This window comes from Sminthopsis crassicaudata, chromosome 1, assembly GCF_048593235.1.
Source record: "Sminthopsis crassicaudata isolate SCR6 chromosome 1, ASM4859323v1, whole genome shotgun sequence".
NCBI lineage: Eukaryota > Metazoa > Chordata > Mammalia > Dasyuromorphia > Dasyuridae > Sminthopsis > Sminthopsis crassicaudata.
The window spans coordinates 329,215,264-329,232,515 of record NC_133617.1 but is presented as its reverse complement, the minus strand read 5'-3'; the positions used below and the strand labels follow the sequence as shown (position 1 = coordinate 329,232,515).

General features: G+C 35.1%; 1 protein-coding gene across 3 annotated transcripts in view; it reads left to right on the top strand.

Annotated features, from left to right (window-relative positions):
• The window catches only part of LOC141549512 (triple functional domain protein-like), a 226,307-nt gene that overhangs the window by 47,297 nt on the left and 161,758 nt on the right, over positions 1-17,252 (top strand). For 2 of the 3 annotated variants that reach the window (XM_074279116.1, XM_074279118.1), the window contains exon 2: positions 15,584-15,616. The exons of the other annotated variant lie outside the window; for it this stretch is intronic. In XM_074279116.1, the coding sequence (XP_074135217.1) occupies positions 15,584-15,616 (33 nt within the window). The remainder of the gene's footprint in view (positions 1-15,583; positions 15,617-17,252) is intronic. 3 annotated transcript variants of the gene reach the window in all.

Sequence of the window (17,252 nt, the reverse complement as noted above, 5' to 3'; positions counted from 1 at the left end):
TCTTTACATGTATTACTGCTATATTCCTAGGAGTCAGAATATTTTCTAGTATCTCTCTGACTAGTGTATGATGAACCAGTTCTTTACCTTTACTGTTTACATATCCTCTTTCCTCCCAAATCCTCCCAAATACATGCACCACACCCCAGGCATATTTAGAATCAGTATATATATTCCCATCTTGGTCACACAATAATTTTAACGCTTGATTTAAAGCATACAATTCACAGCAATTCACAAGTTTGAGCCAACTAATGGGCAGGTAGACTGCCCTTGGTAACAGTGGAAGTTCTAACAAACCCATTTCTTTTCCCATTTACCATCCTAGAAGAACCATACATAAATTCTAAACAAATATTTATCATAACCTTGTGTTGATAACAATAAGGAATTTGTCCCAATGAGTTTATATCCAAGTAGATCTTTCATAAGTGAACATTATTCATACAAATCAGTTTGTTTTTAAAAACACCCAATGCAAATACAATCATATACAGAATGTCTAATTCCACACAAGAGAATTCAAGAAGTTTTGATAAGAGATTCCCATTAACTTGTAATGGGAGAGACATTCTGCTATTCTGAAACATAAGGTCTTATCAAGTATTCTGATAAAGAGGCAGCAGGGGGGGGAGGTTTGCAAAACTAAGAGGCAGGGAAACTGAGGCAGGACTGAGTCAGGACAATAATTCAAAGTTAAAACATAAGCCAGCCAATCATAGTCTAGCAAATTTTCAGCTAGAGTCCCCTGTAAAGGCCTTTTGTCTCTGCAGCCTTCTCCAAACCCCCGCATCTGCTAAAATCAGGTGTGTCTAGCTAGTGGACAGGTAAAGAGCTTTTTCAACTTTTTGCAGCCTCTCCCTTATCTGTAGAGACAAGAGAGCGAGACAAAAGGAGACCTTTCGTCAATCGCAGCAATTCTTAAAAGAATTGTGCCGAGCATAGAGCTCTAACAACGATCCAGGCCAGAAGCAGCCTGGATGTCCGCTGCAAAAAAGAAAAAAAACTTTTACCTTTTCCAGAGTTCCATTCAGTACCCAAATTATGTCTAGTTTTTTTTTTTTTTTGAGGTCCTTCATCAGGGAACCAAAATGATGAGGTAAGCAAAGAGTAAGTAGTTTCCAATTCGGCCTGAACTGAAATAAGACATCAGTTTTTCCCAATTTTCTGACCAGTTGAAATCTCAGTTTCCCTTCCCCCCCTGTTTACAGAAATTATCAGATTATACACAACAGACTAGTAAATTTCCCAAAATAGCAATAGTCATACAGTTTTATACAGCAATAGTGATGTTCTCCAGGGGACAAAAAGGAAGCAGGATTAAAATTATGATCTTGGATTATGGAACATTCTTTTCTAATAGTATTGCCTCATGTTTCAACACTATGGAATCTGTGAGCCATCTCCCAGCCCTCTAGATTTAATATTGTTCTAACTTGAATACCCCTTCATTTCATCTTCTCTGCATATTTAATAGGGGATTGAGTGTCAAAAGTTCTTTCCCCACCATGATCATGCAAGACATGAAAAACGCATCTGAATATAGATCTATATTCAGGAACTTGGGATTGGGGTTCTAGAGATTGCCAGCTTCGTCTCAAAAAGAAAGGCAAAGTGGGAGCGGTCCTAGCAATGTATATCTCACTGACCACTTGGCTCTGATTACAAACATAAGAGGAAAAACCAGGGGCATGATTTAAGGCAGTTTTACTTCAGGTAGCTGTCCTAATTTTAACCATCCCACCTCCAGATGGTGGAGTTTAACGACCTCTGCAAACAGTTATACCTGAATTCAAAACTCCAAGTAAATATTAGCTTCAGTCCCAAAAGATTTTATCTAAATGTAGGCTGTTCCTTTAAACAGTAGAAATAATTAATATCTAAATCAGCAAGGAGGTGCAGTTATTAAAAATAAACTAACAAACAAAAAAAAAAACCCACTATACTTAATGGGAGGAGGGACCTCTCCACGTGGTCACCCTTCCCCCACACCACCATGCTTCCCGACCCAATATATCATAGCTCCATTTAAACTATTAATTACTTTTACAAATCAATCTTTCCTGTCCCATCTTTAAGTAAATATATATGTATATATTTTTAAACTTTACACTTCAATGTTTGCACGTAACTGACCCAAATTTCATAAAACTTAATACATGCCCAACAGAGCTGACAAACACTTAAGGCATAGCTCAGTTACAAATTACCCAATACCTCTAGCAAACATACCATCTAAGTAGGGAGATACAACCACAACCTCCCCTAAGTAAGCTACCAGCATTGTTTTAAAAACCTATGTTTTAACTTAAAATCCCAATCACAACTTTAAATTCCCAATAATATAAAACTACTTTGCTATCATATTTAAAACAATGAACTTCACCAAATAGCGGTTTCTTTCCCCCGGCCCACGTGGCCCTGCTGCAGTCAGGACACGTGGGAGGAAGAGGAAGGAAGCCACCATCTTCACTGGCTCAATCCCACAAACTTCCCCATGTACAGGGTTTCTGATCCCAAATGGGATCTACTAACAGCTATTTCTGGTCAGCTGAAACGACCCCTGCTCAAAAGACCTAGTTCTCCTCCCTGCCCTAAGGCCACTGGAAGGGCTAATGGAATTAAATCCTCTCAGGTCCTTCCTTTCAGGTACCATTTAATCCTTTTGGCACCACCAGTCTGCAACAAAACAACAATACCTTATCCGCTTTTTCTTGCTTTTTATTTTTCCTCATATTTTGGCAGTTTGTTCCAATTACTTAATTTATCTCCCAAGGGAATATCTACCGGTATCTTATGATCATTTTTCTCATTTCTCTCCGGGAGGGCTGGCTGGGACTAGGCCACACCCATTGAATTTGGAAGGAGTTTAACAGACTCCTAAACGCCCAAACACGCTAACCGTCGCCGGTTAACTCAGTCACCCAGGAAGGCCTAGCTCTCTTCCTGTCTACCGTCTACAGCCCCCTCCAGAACCTATAACTAGACTCAAGGGGCTTCACAGGACACTTACCTCTGGGTTGCTGCGCAACAAATTACTTGACTGATCTGTCCTCCACCAACCGGTTGGGATTTTCACCGCGGAGTTTCCGTTGCTTTTCTCTGAGTTTCTCCACTTCGGGTCCACTCTACGTCAGGGAGCAAGGAGAAGCCCCTGGAAGCTGGCGGGCTGCCTAAATCAAGGCAGGGCGCCATCCCACTAGCACCCAGGAGTTCACTTACTCACCGAGTAAAGGATCCAGACTAGCCCCCAAACTGTGTGGTACGGAAATGGTGAGGGAACACCATTTAATAAAAAAAGCTGGAGAGAGCTCGTACATTCTCGCGAGAAGGGCGTCCCACTCTTCGAGTAGACTATCGAAGAGAGGAAGCGCCTCCTGTGGGCAGGACAGCACCTTTAATCCCTAACGCAAAACGCCCCCTCCCACCACTGACCCTCATCCTCATTGGCTGAGAGTCTTACATTCTAAACAGAGATCTACCCATGAAATTGAACTTGACCAATAAGTACATAGTTGCCCATATTTGGATGAAATAGGGAGATGTCATAGGAGGGGAAGGCAATGCCCTTCAGAGTCCTTCAGGCCTACTCGAACTCTGAAGTAGATGAAGCCTTACTCGATTTTCACAACTGTCTTGAAAGATCTCACCTCGTCTCATTCACCCTGGAAGTTGGAGAACCTGAGTTCAAACTCAGACCAAGACATTTAACATTTACTAATTGTGTGACCTTGGACAAATCATTGACTTTCCCCCCCCAAAATGCCTCTAGGGTAGGAATGAAAACTTCATCTTTACTTATCTACTTACCTTTTTCTGTCTATTTTTGTTACCTTAAAGAGCTCCTTTAAAAAAAAATACACTTACTAGGAATGTGCTTAAATAATTCAGTGATTTCCTTGTGTTGCAATATCATACTTTATACCTTGTGAACAAGGACTTATGGGACACATACTATTTTGCTGGCACTGTGCTAATATTGTGGGACTTTCAAGTCCTCAAATCTTGATATAACTTACAAAGTAATAACTTACGTGTTTGTTTCTATATTTGTTTTGACATGGAACTTTACAAAGATTATTTTAAAGGAAATATATTTTTACATTAGTTTTGAACTGATTCTAACCATTTTTGTCACATTGTATACTATCTTCTCTTTTGAGTTGGATTCCCTAAAGTGTTTTTAACGCTAATTTAAAATTTTACTTTGGCTTTCTACATAAATAATGATTTTCCTTTAGGATCTGGCAAATGGAGCTATCCAAACACATGTAATTAGTATGCTCTAATCTTTTGTTAGTTTTGCTTTTGAATCCTGACTTTTAAAAGATACATATTTTATGGTAATTCATTTGCAAACATTTACAAATGTAATTCCAGAGAAACTGAGCTAGACAGATTGGGGAACAATTTAACAATTTATTAAATGGAGGGATTTACTGGGACCAAATGTTTGGTCCCAGGCTTGTATGAGACTATCATCTCAAAGACTCCAGCCCTGAATGTCTGATAACAAGATAACAAGTTTTTGTTATTTAAATAACAAGAACAATGACATAATGGGGGTACCTGGATGGGGATGACCTAATAGGGGGAGGAACCTAGGATGAGGATGACTTAATGGAGGGAGGTACTGGAGAGGCTCCAGATATTCTAATGATGTCTAAAATGGAAACATTTAGAGGGAATGACTATAGCCTAAGGTCTAAGATGTATACCTTTATCCTAACATTAAGGGGAAATGGTTATAACCTGAGGCAAAGTAACTGAATAGGACTAGGGAAACTGGGTCCGGGCATTAAAAGAAAACTGTGGCACAACATGATGTGTGTCTTAGCATGCTGTCTAAATATCACAAATGTGAAATTCAGAAATATAACATTTTTCTGAAATGTTTTCTTGTTTGTGTTTAGTAAAACACAATAGTAAGTGCTTTTGAGGTCTTTCAAATTATCTCATTAAAATATTTGATTTATGAACACTCATTTCCATATTCAATACTTTTATTTCATAGACTAGTTTCTTTTTTTGAGTGGGTTTCTTCAATGGGCAGAAATCTTGGTGAAGAAGTCACTGATAGTCATGCAGATTTTAATGAAAAATTCCATTCCATTGTGTGTGTGTTTAAGGTTGTATGGCAGGAAGAGAAAAGGGAAGAAGTCATTCTAATTGTATTTGAATTTTTTGCCTATCATAGATCACAAGAGAATAATTAGGTGATGATTGTAAAATAAGAATATATGTCTCTTAAATAGGAAAAGAAAATGAACAATTTTTAAGTATTCTGATGATAGAAAAGCAGATGATAAAATGATGATAAAAGCAGAAGAATAGAATAGGTCACTTTAGGAATCATTATTGTTAATCCATTCCCTTAGCCATATGTTTGTTAGCTTTCTACATTTGTGTGATGAGAAACCTACTGTACAATTTTGGTTCTTTGAAAAGTGAGAGGTCTTCCTTTCATTAAATACACAGTTGTCCCAAATTCTTTTCTTTTCTTTTCTTTTTTTTTTTTTTTTGCCAAGATTCTGCAGTTTTGAAATCTCAAAAATGAAGAGTCATATTAGTATATTATTTCTAGTTAGTGACATTTTAAAAAACTTACTCCTAATTTGAAAAAAAAAAAAAGACATTGGATTTACTACTGAACAAATAAAGGCATTGAGGATTAGCCAAGAAAAATGGTCATAAGTGATGATGGTGAATCAGAAGGATACTCTAAATAGAGTTCTGTTTAAAAACACACTTTTTAAAAAAGCCTCCCCTCCCCACAACTCCTTAAATGGCTGAATTGCTCATTTCATACATGAGTTAAGTGTGACTTGAGCAGTGAATCGGTATTTGTCAGCACTCAGTATCTGGCTTGTATTCTGACTTTCCTTACAAGATTTCAAAAGAGGGTTTTTTTGGTACCACCTCCTCCCCACCCCACACAGGAGAGGGGGAGTGAAAAGTCTTTTTAAACTCTTGGTATTTTGAGTGAAGTTTTTTTTTTTCCCCCCAAAGTTGTCTGATTCAGCAATTGTTTATTTGCCTTTACTTCTTCCTGCCTTTCCCCCTTTTTCTCTTTTGCTACTCCTTCTCCCCTCACAGTTGTCCCTTTTATTTTAAGGCAGCCTATTAGCGTTCCTTTCTTTATATCCTTTTTAAATGAATCTTTTCAAATGGACTGTGTAGAAAAGGATGGTTTCATGAATATATTAATTTTTAGTAACATTAGAACATCATTTCTGATCATTGGTGAATTTGCTAGTAATTATTGTTATGAAACAACTTTAGTGGTGTAGGACTTTTTCCTGTATAAGTAGAATAATTAGTTATTAGGAACAAATATTTTTTCTTAATCTAGATGTGTGTGTGTGTGTTTCTGTGTGTAAAAGATTGCCAAGATATTTTTCAATTCAAAGACTAATGGTAATGTGAAATTATTCATCTATTCATGGAGTAGAACCATCTATGCAAGCTGAATGTTATTCTCTAAACCCTTGAAATAACCTAGACAAAAGCTGATTACAATCTGATTTTGTCTCTCTAGTTTCCTTCTATGTGGCCTGAATTTCTGACCTGATCATTCGCCTAATGCCTGCAGCTTCTTGTTCTGATTGGATAAAAAAATGGATTGTTTTCTATGGGAATGGAGTAAAAGAGGACAACTGTATAAGTGATATACTGCTCTTTGGATTAAACTATTAGAATTCTTCACTGGTGAGAGTAGGCTGAAGATGTCAGTATTTTGATAGAAATCACTGATGTTTGTTCCCTCTTTCTTAAACTTAAACTTAGCTGAGATATTCTAAGAATTGCATTTTTATTTGGAAGAAAAAAGATCCCTAAATAGGGTATATATTAGAATCTGATATTTTTAGTGTGAAATTCAAGTAGGCCAAATTAATTTTCTTTTGACAAAATATTCTGTGACATTTGTCTTGGTTTCCTATGTATGTAGAAGTTCTTTCCTGATGGATGTAGCTCATCAAAAATGAAGAAATAAAATAGCGATATACTAAGACCTGGTGTGGTGGCATATTGCTGTAATACTTGCTACTTGGGAGACTGAAACCAATAGCTATCTGGAGGATGGGAAGTAGGAGCTTGGTTGTTTCAGCCATGTCTGACTCTTTATAAGCCCACTAGTTTCTTGTTTGTTTGTTTGTTTTTTGCAAAGATACTTGGAATGGTTTGCCAGTTCCTTCTCTGCTTCATTTTACAGAAGAGGAACTAAGGCATATAGTTAAGTGACTTGCCCAGGGTCACACAGCTATCAAGTATGAATTATTTTTTCTCTTTGAGGAGATATAAAGCAAATCCGTAAAATATAGAGAGCCCCATTAGGTAACTTCTTTTTGGAAAATATTCCTGAGATCAGTATAAGCAATAGAAGACCATATTAAACATACTTTTTTTTCATGGTAAATTGAGAATTTTACCTCTAATTGTTTTCTAGCCATTGTCTTCTACCTTCTCTTTACATGTTTGGCCTATTGCCTTTTCATATGATGTAATTCATTGTAAATTATCCATTGATCAATGTCTAGATTCCTAGTGTATTTGTGAGTATCCACTGAAATGGACCTCTTCCTACATTAAATATTTGTTAAATTCATATTATATGCAAGGGACTGTGCTATGTACAAATTATAGAAAAAGGAAACAGTGGTTGCACACACAGCTTATATTATATGAAGGAATACAGTATTTACAAAAAAGAATTATTTATTATTTGTTATGTTTATTATATATTTACTATTGAAGAATGCTCTATGCTAGATAATAAGGATACGTAGACAAAAAATGAAACAGTCCAAGATCTAAAAAATGTTATATTTAATTAGGTAAAGCAATATGTATAGTAGTTTACAAAAAAATAAAGATATTTTGCTGAGTGAGAATCACTAATATCTGAGAACCTCAGGAAATGCTTCGTAGCAGGGTTTCCACTGAATAAGATGCTTAAAGAAAGGCAAAGGCTTCTAAGAAATGGAGGCAAGGAAGAAGTATATTCCAAGGATGGGTTACTCAGAAAGGATTAATTCAGGAACTGGGTAGAAGTCCAGGCTAGCTCCTTGGAGGCCTCAGGATCTGCCAGAGTCAAGTTTAGCCAAAGATCTCTTCTCCATTCTGGAGTCCAGAATCTCCACCTTTCTCCTCCTCCTGCTGCCTAGTGAGCTCTTGCCTCTGTCACTCTACCCTCTAATCCTTGCCTAGGATTATTTTAACTCCAAACATTGAGCCAGCACCAATGGTGAGAAGGGCCATTTTTCCAAACATATGCTAATAGAGTCATTGTCTCATAGCGAATAAGTAATTAGCCTTAAGTGTTCCGTTGTCTGATTCTTTTAAGAGTTTTAGCCCTTTACTATAGACTGCTTATATGAAGGGGTACAATATAGAAGATTGGAAAGGTAAACTGGGGGCAGATTGTATAAGATTTCAAACTATTTCTTGTCATTCTTTGGCACATTGGTGTTGTCCAACTTTTGGAAAAGTTTTTTATGGTCTGTGGGTGATGGGGTGTGTGCATATTTTCATGATTATACCCTTTTGGGGAAGTTATCCACTTGTGGCTTTATTTTCAAGAAATGGTGTGGTTTCCTCTTTCTTTACATATCCTTAAGAGCTTTAGAGGTCATGGCAATTATAGAGTTGAAGGGTTTGACATCTTGGAGTTTAATTTCCATGAAGTAAATTTAAACCTTAAAAGGTTTATTTATTAGTATAGGACAGTGCGAAGTCTGATGAAAAGTTTTGAACAGAAAAAAACAGATGGTTAGAATAATTTCTCTGTGTGAGAAATGGCTGCAGCAACTTTTTGGTCCTTTGTCCCCATGACCAAAAGTACTTAAGCTTCAGTCAGTTATTCCTTTGCACTTTCTATTCACATTTGTCTGAATTTATTAATTGTTTGTTAATTGTTGTTTTTGTTGCATGTTTTATTTGTTTGATAAGTATATTAAAGTGTGGCACCTAGAACTGCATTCAGGATTCTAGGAATAGTTTGACTACTACAGAGTATGGTGGTACTGTTTTCTCCTTTGATATGGATGCTATATTTCTGTTAATATTTGCTAAGGTTTAATTAGCTATTCTAGCATCCTGGCCTCACTTTTGGTTCTTGTTAAAATTTTTGATCACATGAAATTCCCAAAGCTTTTTTCATATTTTGTCACTTATATGGTGCCATTTCCTGTACTATTATAATTAATTTTTTTAACCTGAATGTAGAGCTTATCCTTTAAAATTTTTTGAATTCATGGTACTAATCTCTTACTTTTTTTTTTTTTAGCCTAATATGTTAGTTATCCAGTCATTGTGTTAAATGCAAATTTGATAAGCATACCTTTTCTTGTTTGGTGACTGAAAATGTTGAAAAGATAGGGCCAAGGATAGAGCCTTATCTTTAAAACATTTCTAAGTCCTCTTGTGCTTTGCTGTAACCTTTGCCCTTTTCCATCACTCTCAGTGAGTGAACAGTTATTTTACCAAATGGCCTCCTTTTGCTTCTATTGGTCATGATTTCTTATAGAATAAACAGTTTGAACTTTGGACTCCTTCTGTAATGTCAGTTCTTTTGATTGCTTGACAGAAATATTTAAGCTTTGGGCTGCACTTATGTCATTTGTGATGTTGAAGGCAGTAGCCAAGCTTTGCAGGAAGAGGAACTGTCTATCAAAGAGTGTGTTAAATAAATGATGGGTTTTCCAATGCAGTTTCTTTTGATTTGCAAATAGTTTTTGAGAAGAAGCTGTTTCTGTCTCATTTAAAAGAATAACTTCACTACAATTTTGAAGAATATGATTAAATGAAGCCATAAATATTTTTGATGGTTTTCTTAAGGCAATGCTATACCAAAAAAATCAGGAGGAAAAGGAGTATTTATTTATCTCTGTAAGTTTTGTGGATTCCTTTTTCAAAAATCTAGATTCAGGTGGAATACTCTTACCTTCCACTAAGAAAAATCAGCAATTTGTGTGTCATTTATAGTCTTAGAGAGTTGTTTGGGAGAACTGAGAGGTTAAATGTTTTGCCCACAGACACACTTCCTAATATGTCTGAGAGTATTTGAACTAAAGGCTTTCTGAGTCCAAGGCTGGACTTTTCATGACTAATAATTAAATAGGAAGATGTTATAATTTTATATGCTATTCCTTTGGTTTTAAAACATCTTTAGGAAAAGCTTTTCTGAGTTTAATATTTCTTGCCTTTTAAAATCATGCTTTTTGAAAATTCATATTTGAAAATGATTACAACCTAATTAAGTAGCTTTTGATGAGGCAAGTGCTCCCTAGGTCCTATGGGTTTCAATTGAGTGCTTTTCAGAACTACATTAACCTTGTGATCTTAAAGTGCTAAAGTAATGTGTCATGAAGCTTATGATTCTTCTGATTCAATTTTGACTCAGAACTAACAATATCTTGTGTATGTATCTACTGATTATAAGTAACCCTTGAAGCTTCTTATTAATTTTTCTCTCTAGCCCTCTATCAGTGCAGGGAGGACCTAGATGGGAATGAATATACCTTATTTTTTTCCCCTTTAAGATCATCCTCATTTCCTAGCTGGACAATTGAGAGAAGATATGCAGACCATTTTGCACCCAAGGCGCAGGGATGGAAAGGCATTCTCAGTTGAATAGGCCAGAATCCCATCTCAGAGGGCCAGGGATTGGGTAGAAGATTTTAATTCTTGCAAATTATTTGGTAGATTTCAATTCAATACAATACAATAAAACAGGTATTTATTTAAAGTGCCTACTATATTCCCATATTCTTGGAGTTTGACTGTGAAAGGAAGTAAAGATATTTTATCTTCAATCAATCAACAAGCATTTATTAAGCAATTAATAAATACTAGGCACTATCCTAAGCACTTGAACATGCATTTACAAAAGGGAAAATAGTCCTTAAACTTATGCATTCTGAAAGTAATAGAGAGCTATGCCTGACATGAGCCATGACAGCTGACCAGCTCTGTTCTTTAAAAAATAACTTTGTATGGAGAATGTGTGGAGTTAGACTGAGGAGACATAAGGCAAGAAGTCCAGTTAGGATTCTACAGCAGTAGTTTGGATCTGAACTCAGATGGTGGCTATGAGTAGAAAGGAAAAGATGTAGACAAGAAATATCATGAAGATAGAAATTTTATTTGGCAGATGATAGGATATGAGGAGTATAGGAGAATAAGGAGTCAAGAATGACAGAATGATGCCAAAACTTTGAACTTTGGTGAGAGTAAGAGTAGTGGTAAAGATTGCTGTCCCTTTGCAATAGGAATATTCACAAGAAAGCTGGGGAGATAATGAGTTCTGTTCTGAACACATTGAGTGAAAGAGGCTGTTTTTCTTATACCTCAGTCTTCCTTGATAGATCTTCATTTCCCCAATGTTCCACAGTGCCTAGCATAATTTCTGTAATATAGGAAGTGTTGAATAAGTGCTTTTAAAAAAAAAAAAAATTTTTTTACTTTTGTGCTACCTAAAAAAGAAGAAAAAAATCAAATCAGCAAAATTGATCAATTCATTGAAAAAAATGTAATAATATGTACAAAAGTTTTACACCTGTAAACAGTACTCCCACCCCTGCAAAAAAGTTGGTGGGAAGTATTTGATCATTTCTCTTCTTTGAAACCAAATTTGTTCTTTTTAATTTAATTTAGTCTATTGTTCTGTGGTGGTTGTAGGTTCTCCATTGTTTTCCATATTATTTTCTTGGCTTCCTGTACACTGTTTTGCATAAATTCATGCATTTCCATGCTACTCTGTATTCATTGTAGTTTTTTTTTTTTTTTTTGTGGAACTGTATAATATTACTATGTAACATTACACAGTAATAAAATATTATATAATAATAGCATGACTCTGGCACAGTAATGGTCCATTACTTCTTAATAAAAGCTGGTTAGTTAACCCAGATCTTCCATTAACCATACTGAGAGGTCACAGTCAGTAGAGATTTGGATATTCAGGATGATGTAAAACCAAGGTCCTTCTAGAATGTGTTATTTGGATGTAATAATCCCATTCTTTCTCTTAAAAGTAGTCCCTTCTAGTAGTCCCTGTAGATCAGGATGACTGGAGATGGCCCTGAATACAATGGGAGACCTTGTGAGCTGTGGTCTTTTGACTAAAGTCCATAGGTAAGGGTATGATATCCTATGTGAACAGAGGGAAGGGAAGAGAAAGAAGAAAAACTGTCTTGGCCAACTGACTAGTTCCAGTTGGGTACTCTTTGGGGCAGCTTCTACTACTATTCAAAGTTTATTTCTAATTCTTCATTCTTGAAAGGACCATGACTTGCCACTGGCTCCAGCTGACCCTAGAGAAAAAAAGTGAAACTGCACAGTCTTCCTTCACTTAAATCCAATTCATTTGCATGTCATGGCATTACCTTCTTGATGTAGTGGTCCCATTTAGGAATGAAGGAGTAGCAACAACCTCTGTGAGGAATAGTAGAACCTGCCCTAATGAGGACTCAACTGGAACTGGTCAGTTGGGCAATACAGCTCTTATTTTTCCCTTTTTCTTTTCCTTTCCCTTTCCTCTTTCCCCTTTCCTTTTTTTCCCTCCTTCCTTTTCCCTTTTCCTTTCCCCTTTCCTTTTCTCTTTGCCTTCCTTTTCCTTTTCTCTCTCCCTTTTCTCTTTTGCTTTCCTTCTCCCTCCCTCCCCCTCTTTGTTTTTTCCCCTTTTCCCTTTCTCTATACATTAAAACTACTTAGGCTTTCATTGATTGGCCAACAATAGGTCCCTTGTCAAACTCCATTTGGTCATTGTTTGAGTTTGATTGGTTCAGGGTGAATGTAAATAGCAATTATTTCTGTTTTGAACAGAAATCCTGAGTGTCTTTCCTTTCCAGATTGGGTTGTTTTGTTTTGTTTTAACTGGGTAAAAGAGGCCTTTCTCTGCCTCATTTCTTATCTAACTTTAATCACAGATTTAGTTTTGCCTCAGTCAAACGGAGACCTATTAAAGACAGTTTTAAAAGACCTTGGTCTCCCACTGTATCCAGGACCATCTTCAGTTGTCCCAGTCTATACCTTGCTACTGGATAGCACTGGAGAGGAAAGTGAAGCTGGTGACTTTACACAGTCCTCCCTCACTAAAATCCAATTCGCTTGAACATCATGGCTTCACCTCCCTGATATAATAGGGAATAATAGAACAGATATAATAGTTCTCTTCTAGTACTAAGGGCAAACAGCAACAATCCAGCCCCTTTGCTAGGTGCTTAGTTTGTTCCTAGCAAGGAGGCCTGACTCACCTAGAATTTGAATGAGAGCAAGAGCTTGGAATGTTGGGTATTTTACCACTATTATTAGTCTCTCAAAATTGTACCACATTGACCATAGCTGCTTCCTTAGTGACTACAGAACTAATTTGATTCCCACTAAATATGGGGACTTGAGGAATAAACAGCCTATTAACTTTGCTTTAGTTGTAATTCTACAGTTAGTGAGGGTGGAGAATGAGTTGTACTGTAAGTAGTTAGCCCTTTGTTCATTTTCCTTTAGCTGATAGCAGTGGGGCTTCTGTTAAAATGTAATATTTGTGACCCTGGAGATCTGTGTTTTAAGAGGTTTCTACAAACTTTAGTGGTGAACTAGGTCCTTAATTTATTAAATAATACACCTATGGAAGTTAACAAATCCCCTAAGAATTATTAATTTATGCCCAGAGAGCAGTTTATTCATTTTTTCCCCCCATTTAGGCCAATCTTTGTTTCCCTGCTACTTTAAATAAAAAGTGCTTATGAGTTTCCTTTCTGTTGGATTTTTATAGACTTTATTCTCTTTATGATAGTGAAAAATGAGAATGTATTTAAATAATGTATGTAGAATTAGTTATATATACCTTGAATTCAGAAAATTAGCCCACAAGCCCCAAATCACCAGAATGACATTTTTTTTTTCCGATTATAATGTTGGCCTTTGATCTGTATAATAGCACTGCCTTACTCGTATAAAAACCCAAATTGCTAATGGTGTAATAACATAAGCTATGAAAACACAGTGATTAAGGAAAATATTTTGTTTGAACATATATTAATGCAGAAAGGGGGAGGGATGGAAATGACTAGATTATTGAGAAGCAGCATGGGGTTGGAATTTAGGCATAAGATGAAAGTAATAATTCTGAGTGATTTTTAAATATAGCCTCTTTGGATCTTGATTTCTTTATGTTTATAATCATGTTGCCCAGTCAGCTTGCTAAGTTAATGAACTATTGTAAGGATTTATGGGTTCAGTGCATTATTATTTGTTATTTATTTATTCCCTTTGATTAAGGAAAGAAATATACTATACTATGCTAGTCTTTTTTATTGTTTTACTTATGGCATGTTTTTCAAGCTTTTATGCTATAAAATCACATGCTAAATATCATTTTTAGTTCCAAAATTTCAGGATTGTATGTTTTTTAAATTCCTTGTTCTGTATTCTCTCTTGTAGAACAGATAGCATTTAAGCAGTATGACTCAAGTGCACCTTTTTTTTCAGGACCTCTAGGGATAACATATTAGATGGGACTAAGCTGTCCAGTGGAATACAGCAAACTATATATAAGATGTGACATTTTTACTTTTAATTTATTTCACTGGATCATTTTAACTTGTTAAAAAAGAAAATTTAATAATGTCCAGATTTTTAAATCGTGTAATGAATCTTTAGTAGCAACTATAAAAAACTATGAAATGCACAGTAGAACAGCTGACTAGTTGAACCCTTTGCCCCCTTCACCCTACCCCCTTTCCTTCCTTTTACTCCTGCAACAACTTTTCCTTTCAACTCAGCAAATAATTATGAAGGCAAATGTATAGAGAACTGGATTAAGACTCTGGGTTGACACATACAGTTTAGGTGAGACAAGTCCTCTACCTTGTTGGAGAGAATGATACAAATTAGCAACTGTCCCATGAAAGAGAATACTGGATTTTCTATATGTAGATATAGTTGCTGCCTAACAAATGTTTGTTTAATTTAATTTGTTAAGATTGTATGGCTTTCATCCTGTATTGAAAATTGTTATGTTATAGACAAATTACTATCTGGCAGAATTGGACTTATCAGGGATTTTTTAGCATTGATTTTTATGGTTAAACAGACAAAATATTTTTTTAAAAATTATGATATTTTGAGAGTGGACTTTATGAGAGTATAAAATATCTTAACTCTGGATGTAGTTATACATAATGTTAATACACATATATATTATTGTTTTTCTGAAGCTAAACATTGATGGCCTTTTCATAATAACCAAATCATGAATTTCTGATGAAACAAGGGAGCCTTTATTATTTTATAATTCAATGCATTGTATTAAATTCAGTTGACAGTGTTAGTAAGTTTTTGAACATATGATTTTTATCACATCAAGAAAATTGCATGACTTATTCTGGAAAATTTTCCCATTTGTTTTATATTAGATGTTTGTCATAATTTAGGACTATACTGGTATTATTAGTCTCTTATACTGCTAGATAATTAGATCACCTGTACTTTCAGTGGAAATATATCTTAATTAGTCTGTTAAATTTTTTTGGTTGTAATAAAAGTTCCATCTTAAAACATTTACCGTTTTCTTTCCATACAGACCATGGTTTATATCTGTCATCTGAAGCCTGTGGTAAGTTCTGATTCTAGTAGTGAGTCTCTCTTCCTTTCAGAAAAAAAAAAAAAAAAAAAAAGTTTCAGAATGAACTAGTGAAATTGAAGGAAAATATTAAAGACAAGAATTTTAAATATGTTTTATTCATTTTTAAATATTAAAAACTATGCATCATATGGAGTGCTTTTTAAATTATCTATCTTTATGTTTTACTTTTACTGTAAAAAGATCCTAACTTAGGATGCTACTGTGCTCCATTATAATCTTTTAGTTTAAAGTTAATTTACCCTATTTAAACAAATCCTTTGTACTTCAATATACTTATTTTAATATATTAGTATAAATAGTTAATATAAAATACACAATTTGGGTATTCCAAATTGTTTATTTTCTGTATGTTGATGAAAACTCATTTTCTCTTCATGTATGTGCATGACCAAAAAAAAGAAATCCTATAGTTTTTTGTTGTCTGTAAATGTTAATGAAATGAAACTCTAAGAATAATTTATTGGGGAGGGGAACTTTTTAAAAGCTGTGTAATGCAACCAAATCTTCTCCAATATAATAAGTTATTGTTAAAAGTTGCATGCCAAAATAACTATATGGATATGTATACATATATTGTATTTAACATATTTAACATGTATTGGTTTACCTGCCATCTGGGGGGAGAGGGGAAGGAAGGGAAAAGTTGGAACAGAAGATTTTGCGAGATTCAGTGCTGAAAAATTACCCATGCATATATCTTGTAAATAAAAAGCTACAAAAAAAAAAAAAAAAAAGAATAGAGTTAAACATAAAAAAAAAAAAAGTCTCATTACTGTTTGCCTTAAACTTGTACTCAATGTGTAAGATTGTGGCAGAGGGGTACACTTTGTCACTGGCATTATCTACAGCCATCAATATTATAAATGTTTACCAATTCCTGTTTTCAGTGTTAAGACTTAACACTTTGCTGCAAAGGTTTAGAGAAAAATCTTGAGATTTTTATTATGTAATATCAAGAAGAATCCGTCATTAAGAGTTTTGGTTTTCAATTTTTTATTTAGTCTTAAAGGTTAATATTTAGTTAAGTATATTAGTGCTTAGATATGTAATGAACATTATTAGAGCAGACTCCTCAAGTTTAAGTAAAAAAATCTTCTGGGTTGCTTAGAGGTTATTCTTTGCTTAGATCTGAGTTTACTCCTTTATTTCTTTTTTAGCCAAGTCTGTAATAGCAGGACTTTATTAGACTTTCCTTTTCCAAAGCTAATGTCTAAAATCTAGTCCCAGGTTAAGACTTTTAAAAAGCATTCCAAAACTATGTCTTCAGTGACACTTTTTCCCTTACATGTTTCCTTTGCCTTTAGATTTCAGAGGAACTAGGGTTCACTGTAGAAGAGGATGGATACAATTTTACTCTCTTAAAAATGGAAAAAATAGAAACTCTTTGAAAACAAAATCGTCTTCAGCCAAAATGGTTTCCAACTGATCCATGGCAGTGAAGACAAATTGTCAGCTAACATTAGGGAAATAGTTGAGAAGAAAGAGTTCAGGCAGCATGGACCTTTCAACCATAGCAACAGTCACTGATTGCTTATTTTCAAAGATATGGTTTAGCCCTGAAATATATTTTAGTTTAGACTAGTCAGCTGGGCCCTATCATATTGCT